The sequence below is a fragment of the Ursus americanus genome, chromosome 21 (assembly GCF_024610735.1).
Source record: "Ursus americanus isolate L20-20 chromosome 21, mUrsAme1.1.p, whole genome shotgun sequence".
NCBI lineage: Eukaryota > Metazoa > Chordata > Mammalia > Carnivora > Ursidae > Ursus > Ursus americanus.
In genome coordinates, this window is record NC_142147.1 from 43,129,321 (window position 1) to 43,151,562 (window position 22,242).

A 22,242-nucleotide genomic window follows, 5' to 3' on the forward strand; every position below is an offset into this window, starting at 1 on the left:
AAAAAATATTAAATGTAAAAAAAAAAATCCCCTGGAAGTCACTTCAGGTGGAGAGGGAGGGGCTTGCAACAAAGAAGGAGTTGTAGGAACAATAACCTGCTTCTTTGTCTGCATCTCTCTGATAAGAAGCAACAATCAGCAATGAGAGCAGAGATCCCCAATATCTCAGGGACAGGGTCCTTTTCTCTCACCCTGGCTCCCGGGAAGCTATGTGCAAGCAGCTCTAGGAACACATGCACAGGTGCCTGCCACTTGCTTGGGGGTGGCCATTGGATATCCACTACTTTGCTAAGAGCTAAAATTGACCAAAAGTGACTAGAATTTATTATACAAGCCTTTCTCTGCAAGCCTTCAATAGACTCCAGAGTTTTTTTTTTTTTAAGAGAGAGAAAGAGCGTGCACACAATTGTGGGGGTGGTGCAGAGGGAGAGGAAGAGAATCTTAATCAGGCTCCACGCCCAGCATGGAGACTGACGTCAATAGGGCTCAATCTCATGACCCTGAGATCATGACCTGAGCCAAAATCAAGAGTAGGATGCTTAATCTATTGAGCCACTCAGGCACCCCAGACTCCAGAGTTCTAAAAGTTATATTAGATTCTCCCAGCACAATTGTTGTCTAGATGGTGAGACAGACTGCTGGTTCCTCCTACTCTGCCATGTCCCAGAATCTGAGATCTTCTATATTTCTTCATTTCAAGAGTGTTCAACAGCAGATTTATAAAAGCTTCTTTAAAGTGATTGATAATTTCAACCATCTGTGTCATTTTAGCATTTGCATCTATTGGTTGTCTTTGTCTTTACAAGTTGAAGTTTTTCTAGTTCTTTGTATGATGAGTTTTTTTCCTGTGTGTCTGGAAGGCCATTCATTCAGGAGGTATAATGCTGGTCCTTATGTAGGAGACAGCTCTCTTATGTTCTGCATTCCCTCATATGTCCCTTGTGTTTAGGTATGTGAGTAGATGGCATGGGCAAGGAGAGTAGGATAGGAAGAAGAGTGGAAGTGATAGTTCTTTTTTTTTTTAAATTTTTATTGCAAAAGGTAACATGCAGAAAACTGCAGGATGTAAACATATAGCTTAACGAATTATTGTAAGGCAAATACTCTTGTACTAATGGGAGTCATATTTAACCTGATGATTCAGAGAGCTGTTAGCAATTCTTATTTCTCACTGCCTTTTCTTTTCCTTCCTTAGTTTTGTCTTCTCTGAACTCAGCCTGTCTCCAAGGGAAGAGGGAATAAAGCTGAAGAGAGAAGAAAGAAAAGAGTAGAACTGAATAGTGCTTGTAATCCTGAGTCATGATTAAGGTTATTGGTGTTTTCTCTCTTTTTCCAGGATTACAACCATTTCTTTCCAGGCCATTAAATTAGATTTCCTTATCCTGAAACTTTCACACCGAGCCCCATCCAGGAGCCTGGTTCCAAGCTTCTTCCTTCCAGCAGTGGTGGGACTCATACTCTAGAGCCTCGCTCCATTCTCTTCTTTTTACACCTTTACATACTCATTCAATGAATCAATCAGCAAACCTCGTGCTCAGTCTTTTAATAGGAGCACTTCTCTCAAGGAACCAGCAAGTCATCCCTCATCAGATTTGGGGTTTAGGGAAGTAGAGATATATGATGAATTTCATAAGTAATACATAGCTTAATTTTTTCAGCAAGCAGTGATGTTCAGAGCTGTGGCTGTAGACTTCTCACAGGAGGAGTGGGAATTTCTGGACTTGAAGCAGAGGAACTTGTACAGAGATGTGATGTTGGAGAACTACAGCCACTTGGTCTCATTGGGTAAGGATGCTTCCCCTCCCCCCCAGGAATTAAGATTCTGCATTATATACAGATCTGTGTATAGGCAACATTTGTATATGCATATATGATAGTTTTTGAATTTACATAACAATACATAAAAATAGTTGATACTGAAAAAAAACCTCTTCTACCTAGAATGCCTCAATCCTCTGCTGTAAATTTTCTGGATGCCATTCTGACTTTCTGCTTCTGAACAGAGCAATTTGAACTTTGTAGAATTGGAAATGGGCAGTCCTTTTGTGCTGTGGCTAAAGCTTCATCTTCCCCATCCTTTAGACAATCTTGACTATTTCTCTGAGTTTTCCACTTCTTTACCAAGGAATTGGGTCTGAAGATTGGATATCCTTGGCATAACTAAGTTCTATTTCCTTTTTTGTTGTTGTCAGCAGGACTCTCTCTTCCTAAACCAACTTTGATTTCCTTTTTGGAACAGGATAATGAGCCTTGGATTGTTGAGAAAAAGTCACCAAAAGTTCTATATCCAGATAGGTGAGGGAAATTTAGAGAGGGGGAAGCTGCTGCAGGAATAGACCACCTGCTCAGTGAGATGATAGCCCTTAGGCAAGATTGTCCAGAATGTTCTTCAAAGAGGGAGGTGTCCTGTTTTTTTTCCCCAGTGATAAGTGTTCTGGCTATAATTAAGATCCGGTCTTTCCCTGTTCCTCTTTCTCTTTTGGTCTTGTATAGTTTCTCCATCTTCTGTTGTATGGATTCTTTTCTCTAAATATTACTCACATTATTTTAGCTACTTTCCAGTAATATGCTCCCATTTCTTTACTAGTTTCTCTTTTTTTAAATGATTTTATTTATGAGAGAGAGAGAGAGAGAGAGAGAGCATGAACAGGGGGAGGAGCAGAGAGAGAGAGGGAGAGGGACAAGCAGACTCCCCACTGAGCCAGGAGCCTAACTCGGGGTTCAATCCCAGGACCCTGGGGTCATGACCTGAGCTGAAGTCAGACGCTTAACTAAGCTACCCAGGTGCCCCTACTAGTTTCTCTTTGATTCAATGTTTTATTTATTCATTTTTAATTTCTCAGATTATAGATTTTTCTATTGTGGTAGAAAAAAACAACATACATAACAATTTGCCATCTTAACCATTTTTAGGCGTTCAGTATAGCATTAGTTATGCACATAAGTTGTCCAACAGAGCTATAGGATTTTTTTCATCTTGCAAAATTGAAACTCTATACTCATTAACAATCACTCCCTTTCCCCTCCTCCTTATCACCTGGCAACCATTTTACTTTCTAAGAATTTGACTGCTTTAGAGATCTCATATAAGTGGAATCGTGCAGTATTTGTCTTTTTGTGACTGAGTGATTTCACTTCATGTAATGTCCTCAAGGTTCATCCATGTGAAGATTGTAGCATATGACAGGTTTCCTTCTTTTTAAGGCCAAATAATACTCCATTGTATGTATATACCATATTTTCTTCATCCATTCTACTGTCAGGGCATTAGGTTGCTTCTACCTCTAGGCTATTGTGAATAATGTTGCAATGAACATGGGTGTGCAAATATCTCTTCAAGATCCTTTTTATTTTTCAAATATTTTATTTATTTATTTGTTTGACAGAGAGAGAGACAGCCAGCGAGAGCGGGAACACAAGCAGGGGGAGTGGGAGAGGAAGAAGCAGGCTCAGGGAGCCTGATGCGGGGCTTGATCCCAGAATGCTGGGATCACGCCCTGAGCCGAAGGCAGATGCTTAATGACTGAGCCACCGAGGCGCCCCTCGAGATCCTGTTTTCAATTCTTTTGGATATATACCCAGAAGTGGAATTGCTGAATCATACGGTAACTCTATTTTAATATTTTGAAGAACCTCTATATTGTTTTCCATAGTGGCTGCACCATTTAACATTCCCACCCACAGTGCATGAGGGTTTCAATTTTTCCACATCCTTGTCAACACTCATTATTTTCTGTTCTTTTTTTTTGATAGCAGCCATCCTAATGAGTATGAGGTGATATCTTGTTATGTTTTGTTTTGCATTTCCCTGATGATTAGTGATACCTTTTCATGTGCTTGTCAGCCATTTGTATTTCTTTTTTTTTTTGAGAAATATCTATTTAAGTCCTTTGCTCACTTTTAAATCAGGCTGGATTTTTTTAAATTGTTGTTGATTTATAGGGATTCTTTGTATGTTCTGGATATTAATTCCTTACCAGGTATATGGTTAGCAAATACTTCTCCCATTCCATAGATTGCCTTTTCACATTAGGGACTGTTTCCTTTGTTGTGCAGATATTTTTAAGTTTGATGTAGTCCAATTTTTTGTGTTTTTGCTTTTAGTGTCATATCCAGAAAATCACTGCCAAATGCAATGTCATGAAGCTTTCCCCCATCCTTTCTTTCTTTTTTTTTTTAATGATTTTTTATTATATTATGTTAGTCACCATACAGTACATCCCCGGTTTCCAATGTAAGGCTCGATGATTCATTAGTTGCGTATAACACCCAGTGCACCATGCAATACATGCCCTCCTTACTACCCATCACTGGTCTATCCCATTCTCCCACCCCCCTCCCCTCTGAGGCCCTCAGTTTGTTTCTCATAGTCCATAGTCTCTCATGTTTCATTCCCCCTTCTGATTACCCCCCCTTCCCCCATCCTTTCTTCTAGGAGTTTTAAGTTTCAGGTTTTATGGTTAGGAATTTAGTCCATTCTTAGTTCATTTTTGTGTATGGTACAAGGTAAGGATCCAGCTTCATTCTTTTGCATGTGGATATCCAGTTTTCCCAGCACCATTTGTTGAAGAGACTATCCTTTCCCTGTTGGGTAGCCTTGGCATCCTTCTTGAAAATCATTTGATGGTATATGTAACTCATTTATTTATTTTTGCTAGCCTACTTATTTTTTTTAAGTTTTTATTTAAATTCCAGTTAGTTGGGAGGAAGGCAAGATGGTGGTACAGTAGGGTACCTCATTTCATCTGGTCCCTTGAATTTAGCTAGATAACTATCAAAGCATTCTAAATACCCATGAATTCAGCCTGAGATGTAAATTCCAGTTAATTAACATACAGTGCAATATTTGAAGTGTACAGTTTAGTGACTCAGCACTTCCATACAACATCCAGTGCTCATCATAAACGAGTGCACCCTTTAGTCCCCACTATTTAACCCCCTGCCCTCCCACACCTCCCCTCTGGTAACCATCAGTTTGTTATCTATAATTAGGAGTCAGAATGGCTAAAATTAACAACACAAAGAACAGATGTTGGTGATGCTTAAAGATGTAGCCATGGGATTTATCAAAGTGGAGCCAGTAGGTGGAGTGTGGGAGTGAGGAGACCGTCAGAGATTGCAAATAAAGGCTCAATGTATGTTCTGAGGAAGAGGAGGTAAAGTAGAACTTAGATATGAAGGCTGAGGATTAGGAGAGTGCAGGGCCAGAAAACCAAGGCCTAATTTTCAAAAAGGTCAGCAGTGGCACACATCTGTGAGAAACAGAAGAGGATAAAGAGCCACCAAAGGCTGTGGCATTTGACATGTCGTCTTCAAGAACCATAAAGAGATTACAAAGGAAAGCCACCAAATAATTATTCTTCATTTGAAATGTGAGGGATAGAGAAGAAATTGTTTTTCTTTTTCTTTTTTTTTTTAAAAGATTTTATTTATTTCACAGAGACAGCCAGCGAGAGAGGGAACACAAGCAGGGGGAGTGGGAGAGGAAGAAGCAGGCTCCTAGTGGAAGAGCCTGATGTGGGGCTTGATCCCAGAACGCCGGGATCACGCCCGGAGCCCAAGGCAGACGCTTAACGACTGCGCCACCCAGGTGCCCCAGAAATTGTTTTTCTTTATTAAAAAAATACATTTCTAAGATCTTAGGGGCATGTTTCAAATATTTTAGTCATAATATATTGTGAAGTTAAATGAGGCATATATTTGTTTAAATATGGTATCAAAAGGCACCTGAGTGGCTCAGTTGGTTAAGCATCTGCCTTCGGCTCAGGTCATGATCCTGAGGTCCTGGGATTGAATCCCGCATCAGGCTCCCTGCTCAGTGGGGAGTCTGTTTCTCCCTCTACCCCTCCCCCCTGCTTGTGATCTCTCTCTCTCAAATAAATAAACTTTTTAAAAATAAAAAATAAGTAAATATGATACTGAGCAGCCATTTTATAACCTTTATGCATGTAGGAAAAGAGGGAATGGAAGTGACATTTTTCTTGCTTAAAGAAAATTTGCAATTTGGTAGAAGTAAATCCTTGTTTTTGGAAATACGGTAAAGCATTATTCTTTTTTACTTTAAAAGTTTATAAATATTGGGTTGCCTGGGTGGCTCAGTCATTTGAGCATTGGACTCTTGATTTCAGCTCAGGTCATGATCTCAAGGTCATCGGATCAAGCCCCACACTGGGCTCTGCATTCAGCATGGAGTCTGCTTGAGATTCTCTCTCCCTGCCCCCCCAAATAAATCAATAAATCTTTTTTAAAAATTTATAAATATTTAGTAAAATATAAGAAAAATATAAGAAAATGCAAACTTGTAATTGTATCAACTAGAGAAAGCCACAGTAATGCACTGTGTGCACTTCACTGTATCCTGGATAACTTTCCTTATTTGTAAACATGAATCTGGATCCAATTTTTAGTTTCTTAGTATTCTGTTATATGGAATTTTTTCATATACTTAACCAAAATCCCAATGATAAATATGCAGATTATCTTTCAAAATCTGCTATTAAGACAACTTTACCACTTCACAGTTACTAAGATGGCTATAATAAAAAAGATAATAGCAAGTGTTAGCAAGGATGTGGAGAAACTAGAACCCTCATGCACTACTGGTGGGAATGTAAGGTGGTGCAGCTATTTTGGAAAACCGACAGTTCCTCAAAAGGTTAAAAATAGAGTTACCATTTTACCCAGCAATTATACTCCTAGGTATTTACACGAGAAAATCAAAATGTCCACAGAAAAACTTATACATGAATGTTCATTGCAGCATTATTCACAATAGCCAAAACGTAGAAACAACTCAAATGTCCATTAGCTGATAAACAGAAAAATAACATATAGTATATCCATACAATGTAATATTGTCACTAGAAAGGAGTGAAGTACACCACAATATGGATGGCCCTTGAAAACATATGTTAAGTGAAAGAAGCCAGACGCAGAAGACTATATATTGTATGATTCCATTTATATAAAACGTCCAGAACAAGCAGATCTGTAGAGATACAAAGTAGATTAGCTGTTGCCTAGGGCTAGTGAGACTGGGGACAATGGGAAGTTCCTGCCGAAGGATACAGCTTTCTTTTGGAGATGATGAAAATATTCTAAACTTGACTGTGGTGATGGTTGTACAATTGTGTAAATATACTAAAAATCACTGAATTATGTTCTCTAAGCGAGTGAATTGTATGGAGTGTGATTTTTATCTCAATAAAGCTGTTAGAAAAGAACATGATTTCCATTACTCTCATCTTGGATAATTATTTATCCCTTCTCTGATTTTTAAAAATTATTTTTAATTACAAAAAGAATACATACATACATTCTTCTTTGTAAAAACAGTTATTACATTGATTGATTGGCCATCTGTATGTCTTCTTTGGAAAACCCTCTGCCCATTTTTTAATCAGATTGTTTGTGGGGTTTTTTGGTGTTGAATTATATGTTCTTTAAAGCTTTTTAATTTATTTTTAAAAAATTTATTAGAGAGCAGAGTGCATGAGAGAGAACATGTGTTGGGGGAGGGGCGGAGAGTGAGGGAGAAGCAGGCAACAGCTAATCTACTTTGTATGATGCATGGTATAACCATACAATGTAATATTATTTGTCACTAGAAAGGAGTGTACTTTGTTGATGTCTTCAAAATAGTATGCCTTATCCACTTTCATCATTTTTGTGGAATATTTTCTTTCTTTATTACAATTAACACTGATTAAAATAGCATTTAATTTTTTTTCAGGGACTTTGCCCAAATTACTCTCTTCTGTTATTATAGAAATTTTCAAATGTTTGCAAAAGTAAAGAGAATAATAATAACATACTTATCACCAAGCTTCAAACAGTTTCCATTATTTTCCCAATCTCACCTTAAATTACTCTTAATTTTAGCAATTAACCTGTGTTAGGCGTTATCATCATTTTAAAGATATGGAAGTGGGACTTAGAGATTGTAAGTAATTCTTCCAACAACACAATCCTTGTAATTAGCAGAGCTGAGACTTGAAATCCAGTCTCTGTGATATAGTTCCTTGGATCGTCCCTCTACACCACTTTGTATTTTATTCCGTCATGCTATCCAAAGGTTGCTTTCACTTCAGACTCTCAGTGGCTATTGCCATTGGTGAGTCTACTTGTTTCTTATCCTTGGTGAACATCATCACATGCCAAGCAAATAAATGGTATTTTACACAGTCTCTACTCTAGACACAAAAACTACCTCCTTGTCATCTGCTCATAGCAGACTCACTGATCCCTTTGAACTTTCCCCAGGATATTTTCCACTTTGAACTGCCATCGTCTTGCCCCATCAATTAACACCCAACATTCTTTTTATTACAGAATTTCTGGCTCACTAGCCACCAAGACACCCTTTGTCCCATTGGAGGGTATCCTCTAGTTTCCCCACATCAGCAAATCTGTATGTTCGTAATCACATGAAAGTTTAGTTATATAATTTTGCCACAATGCATAGACTACCATAAAGATTCTATTAAAATAATGATTATGGAACTTAACTGTTTTCCCTATTAACTTCCTGATATTTTCCTATAATACCCTTCTCCTTCCTTTTCCTTAACCATCACCACTCAATAGTTACTTATTGAACACCTGTTATATGGTAGATATTGTGCTAAAAGCTGATTAAATAATAGTGAAACAGACATGGTGCTTTCCAGTAGGAATTTTATAGTCTAGTGTAGAAAATGAGAAATATAAATGAGGGGAAAAAATTGTGAGGAGTATGATTAGTCATCCTAGCACTAGGATAAGATTTGGTGTTGTCTGATGCTGTTTGAGAGAGGGGATTTTTAGTGTTATCTGTAATTATATTTGCACTGAGAGCAGGATGAGAAGGAGCCAGCCATACAAAGATAGTACCTGCCAGAGGAGCAATGGAAATCACGCTAATGGAAAAGTTTTTTATTTCCTTTTGGAACAGAGCATAGTGAACTGGGGGAGAGCATGGTTCCGTGATATGTTAGCTAGGGCCAACTCATGACATCACCTTAGAGTTAATGTTAAGTTATTCAAATGTGCAAAGGAAAAACTAAGTGCAAAGGAAAACCTTAGTGATTCTCCTTTTCAGACTACGTCAGAATCACTAGAGATTTTCCTTAAAGTCAAGGCCTATTCCTGTAGATTTTGATTCAACTGCTTTGAAGTGTTACTTGTATTTTTAACAAGCTTCTCAGTAATTCTGATCTGAAACAACATTTTAGAAACACTTAGTTAACCTGCTTCTTTAATCATCTTCTCTGTCCATGTTCATCTTCCATGGTTATATTTGAGATCTTTCCAAGCTATCAATTTCTTGTAGGTAATGTGTTAATATTCCTATTGTGTTAATATTCCTATTTCAGAAATCTTGTTCTTCCACGAACTGGAAAAAATGCATATTTTCTTTCTCTCTTTCTTACTTCTCAGATGTGAAATCCCAGTGTGCAACAAAGGAGTTATCATCAAATGATGACAATTATGAAATAAAGTTATCTCACAGGAAGATAATGGAAAGACTTACAAGCCATGAGTTTGGATGTTCCATTTTTCAAGACAAATGGAAGTATAATCACCATTTTCAGATAAAACAGGGAAATCAAGAAGAGTATCTTAAAGCTGTGACAGTCACCCATGAAAATATGCAAAGTCTCAGTCAACAAATATCCTATAGTCTACACCAGATATATCATACTAGGCAAAAAACCTATGAATGCAGAGAATGTGGGAAAGTCTTCAATTACCACTCACTGCTAATTCCCCAAGGGAGAAATCACACCAAGGAAAAATGCTATGAATGTAAGGATCGTGGAAAGGCTTTTAGCAGTTGCTCAAAACTTACCGGACATCAGAGAATTCATAATGGAGAAAAACTCTATGAATGTAATGAGTGTAGGAAAGCTTTCCACCACCCCTCAAATTTCATTCGACATCAGAGAATTCATACTGAACAAAGACCCTACAAATGTGGAAAGGCTTTTAGTCATGGCTCACACCTTACTGTACACCAGAGAATTCATACCGGAGAGAAACCCTATGAATGCAAAGAATGTAGAAAAGCTTTCAGTTACCACTCATCCCTCATTTGACATAAAAAAACACATACTGAAAGAAAACACTATGAATGTAAAGAATGTGGGAAGGCTTTTAGCAACAGCTCAATTCTTAAGGGACATCAGAGAGTTCACAGTGGAGAAAGACCCTATGAATGTGGGGAATGCGGGAAAGCCTTCCACCACCACTTTGATGTTTATGATTTCATTTCTTCTTTCTTTGAGTTTATTTTTTGAAACTATTTGAATAGAAAACTGCTTTATTTTCAAATTTTCTTGTAGTTAATGCATTTAAGGCTATTAATTTTAGGTCCCCATTTTGATATAAAGTTCCTTATATTTTAATTTTAAATGTTTCCTCATTTCCATTATAATTGCTTTTTAACATATGAAAAATTTAAGATTGTTTTGGGTCTCCAAATATATGTTTTTATTTTATTTATTTATTTATTTATTTATTTATTTATTTATTTATTTCTTCTAATTTAATTACCTTGTAGTCCAGCAGGTGGACTGTAGGATATTTCATCTTTGAAGTATGGGCAATTTCAGGGAACTATTCTGTTTGTATTGTCAGGAAGTATAAAAAAGTATTTTTGCAGAGAAGCTTTCAAAATACAGCTTATAAATCAAGATAGTTGTTAAATTTTAATATATTCTTACTGTTTCTAATTAATTGATGGACCTGTTATTTTAAAAAACCTATGATTGTAGATTTGTTAACTTTTTAAAGATTTTATTTATTATTTTTTCGACAGAGAGAGAGCAAGCCCAAGTGAGCATAAGCAGGTGGTGCAGCTGAGGGAGAGAGAGAAGCAGGCTTCCCACTGAGGAGAGAGCTGAATGCGGAACTCGATCCCAGGACCCTGGGATTGCGACCTGAGCTGAAGGCAGGCACTTAACCGACTGAACCACCCAGGCACCCCAGATTTGCTCATTTTTCCTTGTAATTCCCTCAAGTTGTAACGTATTTATTTTGAGACTATATTATTAGAGCCATACAGGTTCTTCATTGTTCAATCTTCATGGTAGATTTTTTTTTATTATTTAGTACCCATTCTTCATCCCTATAAATGTGTTTAGTCTAATGTACTATTTTGATTGGTATTAACATCGCCATATTTACTTTATTTTGCTTAGAGTTTGCATGGGACAGTTTTTCCTTTATTTTCAGTCCTTTTTTATCCAATCCTTTCTTAAGGTTTATCTCTTATAAGCACCACATACTTAGATTTTGTTTTCTTACCCATTCTATAATCTCTGTCTTTTAATAACTGAGATTAATCTTTTTATACTTATTGTAATTATTGATATTTGAATAATTTCTGTCATCTTGTTTTTTGTTTTCCCTTTAACACTTTCTTGTTTCATTTATTCTCTTCTTGTCTTCTATGAGTTGATAATATTTTCTCTTGTACCCTTTTAAAAATATACTCCTTTATAAGCTGTTGATTGTTTCAAGTACAGATTCTCAATCATATTAGACACAAGTCTCCTTTTCACAACAAATATTTTATTACAACTCTTTTGCTTTCCTAAAATTAAGTATACAGGTAGTATAATCCCTCACCATTCATAATGTTTTAAAACTCACTATAATGCCCTAAGTTGACATAAATAGGAGCATTAAAGGAAAGAAAATTATAATACAAAATGCCCAAAACCACTAACACATTCTTACACCTATATATACAGTTACCATAAACATGACAGCTACAAATGCAGACTTCCACATGTGTTGGTGATGTGAATACTGTAAGCAGTGTTGCCACTGTTGATGTGACTTTTCCAAAATGATAGGGTTTATGATAAAGTTCTGAATATAAAGTGCAACTTTGCCTCAATTGTCTTGATAGTTGCATACCTTGAAAATTTGGTATGTATTAAAACCATCTAAAACCACTTTGTGTTTATATGTAAAATAGGTTATAGGCTCAGGTAATCATTAGTAGGTTTTTCACCTATTTAAATATCCGGCATGATATTAAAAAATTGTCATGGTGGTGTAAGACAATTCTTCATTGTACAGGGCTGTTTTTTACATTTCAGGACATTAGCATTTGTGGCCCCCACATATTTAATGCCAGCAGTTGTCCCACAAATATCCAGCTGCCTACTCCTGGAGTAGTTTCACCCTCACTGAGAATCCCTGACCTTCATGAATGTTCAATAACATATTCAAAGGCATTCAAGACATAGGACAATTCTTCCATGTTTAGCAGACTTCTAGCATCCCCCCCACTAAATGCCAGTAGCATTTCCAATATCAATATTATAGCTAGAGGAGTACCTGGGTGGCTCAGTTGGTTAGCAAAACTCTTGGTTTTGCCTCAGATCATGATCTCTGGGTTGTGGGATTGAGCCCCACATTGGGCTCTGCACTCAGGGCAAAGTCTGCTTGAGATTCTCTCCTTCTCCCTCCCCCTCTGCCCCTCCCCCCACTCACTCACATGCTTTAAAATAAAATAAATAAAATCTTTATTATTACATATAATAATATATATTATATATAAAAATAAAATCTTTATTATTATATATGATAATATATAATAATATAGATATAGATATAGATAGATATAGATATAGATATAGATATAAAACAACTAGAAACATCCCAGAAATTTCCAAAACACTCTATAGGAAGCAGTACTGCTCCCACTGAATTTTAATGATTGCTGTTATATTTCTTACCTGCAAAATTAATCAAGAAAATTTCTAACAACACTTAATGATATTCAGTGTATTTATCCTCCTCCCAAATAAAGAAGTCAAGTGCTTGAGTGTGCTTTAACTACCTTCTGAACACCCTCTCCAAATTGTCAATGTCTAAACAGTGCTCCAGTGAAAATAAAATGGGAGCCACAGGTGATTTTAAATTTGTTTGTGGAGATATTTAAAAAGTTAAAAGAAACACACAAAATAAATTTTAATAATACACTTTAACACAACATGTCCAAAATATTATCATTTCAACATGTAACTAATATAAAATTGTTAATTAGATATTCTATTAAGTTCTCAAAATCAGATATGCTTTTTATACTTGCAGGACATCACAGTTTAGACTAGCCATGTTTTAGGTGCCCTACAATAGCCACATATTGCTAATGGCCACTGTACTGGACAGCACAGATACAGAATGTTAGTTCTACCTTTTAAAAAAGACATGCATTAAACAGACATTATTTAGTCTGTAGTTAAACTTAACAAAATATTTCGTAAATTTCTATGCTCATTTCTTCCTGATTTCTCTTCTTTACTATTCTTGCACTTGTGGTTTCTTGTTCATTCACACTTACTTACCCTTCTACCTGATATATTCCTCACCCACGGTCTCCTCATAACTTGGTCCCTCACAGTCAGGTTTCTGTTCTTACCTCAGAATGGCTTTCTCAGAGTGCCTGGGTGGTACAATCGGTTAAGTGTCTGACCTTTGGTTTCTGCTCAGGTCATAATCTCGGGGTCATGAGATCAAGCCCTGTGTTGGGCTCCATGCTCGGTGTGGAGTCTGCTTCGGATTCTCTCTCCCTCTGCCCTTCCCTCTTGTACTTGCTCAAATAAATAAATAAATAAATGGATCTATCTTAAAAAAAAAAAAAAGAATGACTTTCTCTTGGTCAGTCATCAATTAAGAATACTTTCATCTGCTATAAACTACAAACCATGGTGACTTTTCCTATATAACAAAAAATCTGTAGACAGACACCCCAGGTTGGAGCAACATGACCATCATGTCATCTGTGTCCCAGGCTCCACCATTTCTGCTCTGTCATCCTTAGTGTGAAGTGTAATTTCTCTTTTACCATGTCCCCATTTCCCCAGGCAGTAATTGTGGCTTTATTTTTTTTTTACTCCCCTTTCTTGGGCAACATCCTACCCTGTACTTCCACACAGAGTTTCCCTTTCCTTTCCCACTGGGGCATGGGATGCCGTGCAGAATTGATCCTTGCGAGACTGATAGAGAGGCTTTCAGCATTCAAGTGCAGCAGGTCTCTGTGGTACCAGCTTCATGCTGTGTACCCAGTACTGGGTTGAGAATCCAACTCTTGATCTCAGTTCAGGTCTTGATCTCAGGGTCGTGAGTTCAAGCCCCACACTGGGCTCCACGCTGGGCATGGAGCCTACTTAAAAAAAAAATTTTTTTTTTATAGTTTGCATCCTGCTCTGTCATAGATTTGGCCCACAGGGACCATTAGCACTGAACAGACCACTAAAGCCAACTTGACCTGTACAGCAGTCAAAATCTAGATTTGGTCGTAAAGGCTTTTCCCAGTGTAAAGCATGCCAATAAGACCTGGAGAATAGAAAATAGAAGCATTTTAGATGCATTGGTAAGGTAAATGCATGCAAAAAGGTAGGGACTAAAGCCCCCAATGACACAGGGACTTGTATTCATGGACTTTCTGGGATTCAGTGATCTGCAAAGGTAGCTCTCCTCCCAAGGTGAAAGATAAGTTGCTGAACTTTACACCATATATCAGTTAAGACAGAGGGGCAATGCTTGTTCTCTTTGGATTCTGGAGAAGAGCATGCATCATATTTAGGTCTTGGGTCTATTTAGTCTGTGCTTTAGAAGGCTGTATGGTCTGAGTGGAGACTAGAGAAAGAGAAGGCTCTGCAGATGCAGGCTGCATTAGAAGCTCTTTGACCATTGAATCCTTCCAATGGTACTGAGAGTGTCTGTGGCCAATCATGATGCTGTAAGGAGTTTGTGGAAAACCCATGTAGGATAAACTATGGCAGAGGCCCCTAGGATTTTAGGGTAGATCCACACTCACTTTGATAAGAAATCATCATCCTTTTTATGAAATAGCTCTTGCCTTGCTCTGGGTCCCTAGTAGAGACTACACACCTGATTATTATGGTACACAAACAACTGCAACCTGGGTCCCCATTATAAGTAGAATGTCATCTGGTCTACCAGGTTATTAAGTCAGGCAGGATCAACATTTCATCATCGAATGGAGGGCTATAAATAGGACAGGCCCAAGAAAGTCCCAGATGTCTCATATCCCCAGTGTGTATTACTCTCATTGACACTTCTATGTCCGTCCCTCAGAGCTTCAGATTCATGAAGAGTTCTGTATGACCAGTTGCAAAAAAACAGTTGCCTGATCTCTAAATAACAGCACAAAATGCTGGCAACCACTAGAAATACATTGCTGGAGCTTTAAAACCTCTCACGGGGGCTTTATAGACTGACTGGGACGGAAAATTCACCCAATGAACAGAACTTTAAGATCTAAATCTCATGCATGCTCTAAGTTAAGAAAGATAGCATGAGGTATCTACACTGATTCTTATCCAGTGGTTAGCACCGAGGGTCAATGACTTGAAAAGAGTACACTTGGAGTGTTGATAGCAAGTAGGTTTGGAAAGAAGTATGTAGAAGGACCCCTTGAAATGTATCCAGAGAGTGACATATTTGTATCTATTCTCTTAGTCTTACCACTGTAAAAGAAGTGCTTTGTGATTAAGAAGTGAGGATGACATGCTCTATGGATATTAGCTTCATCCAGCCACCCCAATGCTTGCTCATTGGGCTCATGAACTATGTAGTTATTCACAGTATTAAAAATGTGGATTTACCCTTACTAGGGATGGCTTCACATTTGTTGGTACCCAAGCAGTTTGCCACAGTTTCCGACCATGAGCAACAGGGTTATGCCATCACCAGGTTGACCAGTTAGCTAGATTTCATCCATTATGAAAGAGGTAATTTTTTTTTTCTTTACTGGGATAGATACTCCATGGGGATTAAATTTGCCTGACATGCTTATGGCAGCAATACCAGCTATGGATGTTATGAACTCCTTATTCATAATCACACTTCCCATATAGCATTGCTTTGGACCAAAGGACTTCTTTTATAGTGAAAAAAGTAAAGGAATTGGTTGATGCTCTTGAGATTTGCTGGTCTTATTCTGTACCTCATCACACACAAAGTTCAGACATTTTAGAACTGTATAGTGTTCTAAAACTGTTAAAAACTAGACAAGAGTACCATCAGGAAGACCATACCTTATAAAGGTGGGTATTGTCCTCACATCTAGTACATGGTCTCATCAGAATGATTATATGGTAGTTTTTAAGGGTCTGGATACCCAAAATGGAGACCAGGACAGCACTTATCAGTATTACACCTAATGATCTACCACCAAAATATTTGTTCCCTCCTATTTAAAATATTATCATCTCTGGGCTTTGCTGGTTTGGAGGTCTTAATGTTCAGGGAGAAACTACTCCATCAAGTTCATTCCACTGAATTAGAAATTGAGTGTGCCACACAGCCATTTTGGTATTCCTCAAATCACTGAATAACATGATATAAAGAGGGTTCTGTATTTAATGATTAATTCTGATTTGTACGAGGAAATAAGGCTCCTGCTACTCAAATGGCAGGTAACAGATTTTCCAGGTGAGGTTTTATTTAATTTTATTTTTTAACCTTTTTTAAAAAAAGACTTTATTTATTTTTATTTGAGAGCAAGAGCAAGAGAGAGAGAACACAGAGAGAGAGGGAGAAGCAGACTCTCCACTGAGCAGAGAGCCTGGGGAGAGATTGCAGGGCTCAATCTCAGGACCCTGGGATCATGACCTGAGCCAAAGGCAGACACTTAACCAACTGAGCCACCCAGGCGCCCCTATTTTTATTTTTTTAAAAGATTTTATTTATTTATTTGAGAAGGGTGGGCAAAGGCAGAAATAGAGGGAGAGACAATCTCAAGTGGAGACTCCTCACTGAGTGCAGAGCCTGAGCTGAGGTTTTGATCCCAGGACCCTGAGAACACAACCTGAGCTGAAACCAAGAGTTGGTTGCCCAACCAACTGAGCCACCCAAGTACTTCAGGTGGAGTTTTAAAAGGTTGTTGGCGCTACCTATATTTTCTTTCTTACTTTGTCTTATGCAGATTCATAATATATTAGAAGTTTTTTATTCCCTGTCACCCATCCCTCTGTTATTTTATAAGGGGCATACTGTTCATTGGTATCTTTACCAATTATTCCACAAGATACAGAACATCAAGATGGGATTGTGACAGAACCAGAAAATGAATGGACATCACCTAAATGTGAATTTAGATGCATTTACTAATGTTACCTTGGACTCACTATTTTGGAGACTGCATATTTTGACTTGTACAAGTTACAATTGCATTATTTGAGGGAGCATTTTTGTTTGTATATTTGCTTGTTTGTTTTATGTTGGGAAGGAGAGTACATGCAGATGCTGGGCAACAAGGGGTGGACTGTAGTGGACATTTGCCATGCTTTCTGGCTTCCTGGCATATTTTGCCCACCCTATATTCAGGGGGCTTGCTACATTATGAGACCCAACTCCCAAAGTTCCTAATTAGAAACTCCCCTCAAAGTAAGGTACTTTTGACTCAGAGAAGAGTGATGTGGAGAATAAAGACATACATGGAATTGATTCTGGTGAGTGTCAAAGAGATGCACTAGAGGGGCGCCTGGGTGGCTCAGTCGTTAAGCGTCTGCCTTCGGCTCAGGGCGTGATCCTGGCGTTCTGGGATCGAGCCCCATGTCAGGCTCCTCTGTTATGAGCCTGCTTCTTCCTCTCCCACTCCCCCTGCTTGTGTTCCCTCTCTCACTGGCTGTCTCTATCTCTGTCAATTAAATAAATAAAATCTTAAAAAAAAAAAAAAAGAGATGCACTAGAGGCTATAGTCCTAACTGCTACATCCCATATCTCTGTTAGCAACACAAGCTGTGGTACCTGTGCACAGTGGAGAAGAAGGTGGCTGTAGGCAATGTGGGCTATTGTAGAATCTTCCCAAATGATCTTGCTTTTTCCTTTGCCTTCCTCCCACCAATTCTCAAAAAGGAGCAAAACGGGTCCTGTTAAAAAATGAATCAGATGATGTTACTCCTCTTCTCAAAACCCTCCCATGGGTTTCACCCAGTGTGGAAGCTGATGTCTTTAGAATGGTCTCCAAGGTCTGCAACCTGGCCCCCTCAACACCTCTTTGACCTCATCTCCTTACCCCTTTTATCCTGGCTCACTCTACTCCCACCACACTGGATTCCTTGATATTCCTAGAAGTCTTTGCAAATGTGGTTTCTTCTTTCTGGACATCTCTCCCTAAATATTTACATTATTCATATATTATCCATATTTTATAATATTCATGTTATTGACTACATGAGTTTCCTCTTCTATGAAATGCCTCTTCATATTGCTTGCCATATATCTATTGGGTTTGTTATGCTTTACTTAATGATTTGGAGTTGTTCCTGCTACCAGTCTCCTATAGGCTCATGTTCTGTTAATCTGTTCCAGTTTATAACTTTTCTTTTTTGACTGTCATTTGATGAATAAAAGTGCTAATTTTAATATAGTCAAATGTATCACTATTTCTTTTGCGTTCTGTGTAAGAAATCTTTTACCACGAAGTCTAAAAAATATTTGCTGATATATTTTTTACTAATAGTTTTATTAAAGTTATGTTTGACATTTGAATCTTTAATCCTTCTAGGGTTGGTTTTTGCATATGGTGCCAATTCCATTTCCTTTATAGTTTTTGGCCTATCCAGCTTTCCTTCATGTGGCAATTTCTTCCTCTAGGTTTTCTTAGAAAGACTTTCAAACAAATTACTCATTTCATTAAGGGTTTCAAACACATTACTCAAAATAAGCATAGAATTCTCTTGAGTTTCAAATTTTCTTTCTATAGAAATGTCCCATTTTCTTTCTAATGTTGTTTGCGTTTATCTTCTCTAATTTTTTTAGTCCTTCTTTAAAAATTACTGCATTCGGGGCACCTGGGTGGCTCAGTCGTTTAGCGTCTGCCTTCGGCTCAGGTCATGATCCCAGGGTCCTAGAATTGAGCCCCGCATCGGGCTCCCTGCTCAGCGGGGAGCCTGCTTCTCCCTCTCCCACTCTCCCTGCTTGTGTTCCGTCTCTTGCTGTGTCTCTCTTTGTCAAAAAAATATAATCTTTAAAAAAAAATGACTGCACTCTTTTACAGAGAACCAGCTCATGGTTTTATTAATTATCTCTATTAGGATTTTTTTCCTACTTATTTTACTAACAACTGTTTATCACATAACTTCCTCGGACTTTAGTAGAATGTGATTGAATTAAACCTTAATTAATTTGTTTTCACTCTTCCTAGTTTTCTAATTCTAGGTGAGATTTTTTTCTGAGTATCACTTTGGCCCATCCCTTAGATTTTTCATATGCAAGTACTATCTATCATTTTCCTCTTCATTCTAAATAGATTGCAATTGCTGATGTTACGTTGTCCTTAACCCACAGATTATTCAGATGTGTATATTTTAATGTACATGCATTTGGAACATTTTATATATTTTATTGTCTGTTTTCAGTTTCTATTTTCATTTTTAAAATGTAGCCTGAGGGTATGACATATGTGATATTAGTTTGGGGACTTTATAATCTCTTTATGGCCTACTTTTTGGAGAATTTTTATGACTGTTTCATGTATATTTGAAAATTTTTTCTTTTTCTGGTTAAAAATAAAAATAAAATGTAGATGTATATCAAGCAAATTACTTATGTTATCCCAATATAGTCTTATACCTACCTTCTTCTATTTGATCTGTTTCTGAAAGATATGTTAGTTTGTTACTGTGATTGTGGGTTCCTCAAAATTTCCCTATTTTACTAGTCTTTGCTATATATATTTCAGAGCTATATTGTTAGATAACTATGTTGTTAAATACTCTTGGTAGCTGCGTCTTATTAAAATATGGAACATTTCTGTTAATATTGTTTGCTTTGAAATCTGTATAACCTGATATTATCAACACACCTGCTTTCTTCTTGGTAATATTCCCTTGTAAATGATTTTTACATTCCTTTCCTTTTAGTTAAATTTTTACTGTGAAATGTTCACAGAAATCCTGAAGAAAACATTATAATGAACTTTATGTACCTATCACCTGCTTTCAACATTTACCAACATTCTGTTATTTTTTTTAATCCATCTACCCCTCCTCAGTGATGTTTTTTTTTTAAAGATTTTATTTATTTATTAGACAGAGATAGAGACAGCCAGTGAGAGAGGGAACACAAGCAGGGGGAGTGGGAGAGGAAGAAGCAGGCTCATAGCGGAGGAGCCTGATGTGGGGCTCGATCCCATAACGCCGGGATCACGCCCTGAGCCGAAGGCAGACACTTAACCGCTGTGCCACCCAGGCGCCCCCTCAGTGATGTTTTTTAAGCTAACATTTTGCTTGTTAGTATTTCTATACAAATATTTAAAAGATAAATCTTCTTTCTAACATAATCACATTACCAATAAAATTAACAGTAATTCTTAGACCTCTGGTAAAAATGTGTGTTCAGTAATCGACTTTCACAGATTTTTTCCTTCAACCAGGCTTTGGGAGAATAAGGAGAACCTGGTGTAAGCATAGTCCAACCCTCTAACTGGACCTATTTTTAATCTGAATCCCAGAGAGGGACATAACTAACCTGAAGGTACCCAGCAGGCCCTCACTAGAGTTTAGGTCTAGTTCCCTCAAAAAACTTCTGGGATCGACAGACTTTCAGTAGGTCATAGAACCTCCTACCACTGTCAAATATAAGAACTTCCTGGCAGAGGCAATATTTAGCGGGGTTTTGAAGAATGTTTAGGAGTACACCAGACGAAAGGAGTTGTGTCTTCACACACCCCCCTCATTTAAAGCAGCCCCCCCCCCCCGCCTCTGGCCTTTAGGCTTCATTTACATCCCAAGCACGTTATTACTTATGTTTTAATTTACAAATAAACAAAAATAGTTTTCCTTAGGTGCTTTTTGTCACACATTGACCATATTAAAAACCATTATTATTTTTATAATTGTTGCCTACTATTGGAGATTGATGGGGATTCAAGGCTCCATTTCCCTCCACCAGCTCTTCAGAAGGTGCCGTCTTGCCCTGGTGGTATCCCTCAGGAGAGGACTGGACCACCTCGACTTGTACCTATTTCCCCAGGTGGTTCCTCTCCGAAAAGGCTAAACTACCCTTCCTGCAGCAGATTGCCCATTCTGACATCTATCTTGCCAGGTGGTTTCATCCAGGATGGGGCTCCCATTCTGACGTCTCCACATTCTCCCTGAGCAGTTTCTCCAAAAAGCAGACTGTACGGATGAGGGAACAGAAGGCAAGCTGAGGACAAAGCAGAAACTGACGCCCTGCTACCCACCACCCCCATGGGATGTATGTGACATTCCTCAGGCACTCCTGGCTGCCCTCAAGGACAAAGAAATAGTTAACCTATAGATACCACAATCCCTCAGTTTACAAATGTCTTAGCAGTCTACAAGAACAAAGCATCTCTGTCGGTAACCTAGCTTCCAGAAGGGAATGTAGATACAATTGAATGTCCTTGTAGTCTGCAGCCTCCAGGAAGTTCCCGACTATCTTCATGTTAATGCCTTAGGAGAGGGGTAAACAGCCTTGACTTGACAATGGCAAGGCCTCGGTATACTGTGAGTCTTCTTTAACATATTGAAGTCCTTTCTCAACCTCCCTTTTTCCTTTCCTCCCCCAACCCCATGGTATATAATCAGCCACCCCTCACAACCCGGGGCAGCAGCTCTTTCTGCCCACAGGTCCTGTCCCCGTGCTTTAATAAACCACCAATTTTGCACCAAAGACGCCTCAAGAATTCTTTCTTGGTGGTAGGCTCTGGACTCCATCCCACTGAACCCCAGTGTATTCGGTAACCTCATCAGTACTGTCCTGATTTCTCCCCTCATCCCCCGTTGACTCCTCCCAGGATTCAGCCGTAACATATAAGACGTTTGTCCTTCTCCCTTGGTGATTTTTCTTCCCTGGCTTCCCTCACCCTGGTGGTTTCCCCCAGCAGATAATTGCTCTCAGAAGAGCGCCGTATCCCTAGAGGCAAATTAGGTTTTCCAAATACAACACAGAGTACCAGACCCCATCGCCAATACCTCTCCCTCCCTGAAGCCTACCTCGACATTCCGTGTAACAATCCCGGCCTCGCTCTATGAAAACCCGCGGGAGGCCTATTCCTCCACTGTACGGAATGGACACGCCTCAGAGATGGCGACTCGCGCGCAGAAGCACTACTGAGCGAGGCCATGTTCTCTGCCCGACAGCCTCTCTTACGGAACTGCGCCATGTTAACTGTTGGCATATGAGGCTTCCGACGTACTCAGAGCATGCGCACTAGCTATGGTCAGGGAGAGGCGGTCCTACAGGCCA

At 38.4% G+C, this 22,242-nt stretch overlaps 1 protein-coding gene and 1 long non-coding RNA gene across 2 annotated transcripts; one reads left to right on the top strand and one right to left on the bottom strand.

Moving 5' to 3' along the window:
- The first annotated feature begins 1,667 nt into the window (after positions 1-1,667).
- Positions 1,668-10,277, top strand: LOC123799226 (uncharacterized). The gene is given in 2 exon segments (XM_045808271.2): positions 1,668-1,785; positions 9,418-10,277. Coding segments are annotated over 2 exon segments (978 nt in total).
- A 2,372-nt stretch (positions 10,278-12,649) lies between these two features.
- On the bottom strand, positions 12,650-22,167 carry LOC123784830 (uncharacterized). The gene is made up of 3 exons (XR_006777563.2): positions 21,990-22,167; positions 17,776-17,897; positions 12,650-14,334 (listed from the first exon to the last, which is right to left on the bottom strand). It is a non-coding gene; the product is annotated as an uncharacterized LOC123784830 (long non-coding RNA).
- Between the last annotated feature and the right edge of the window lie 75 nt (positions 22,168-22,242).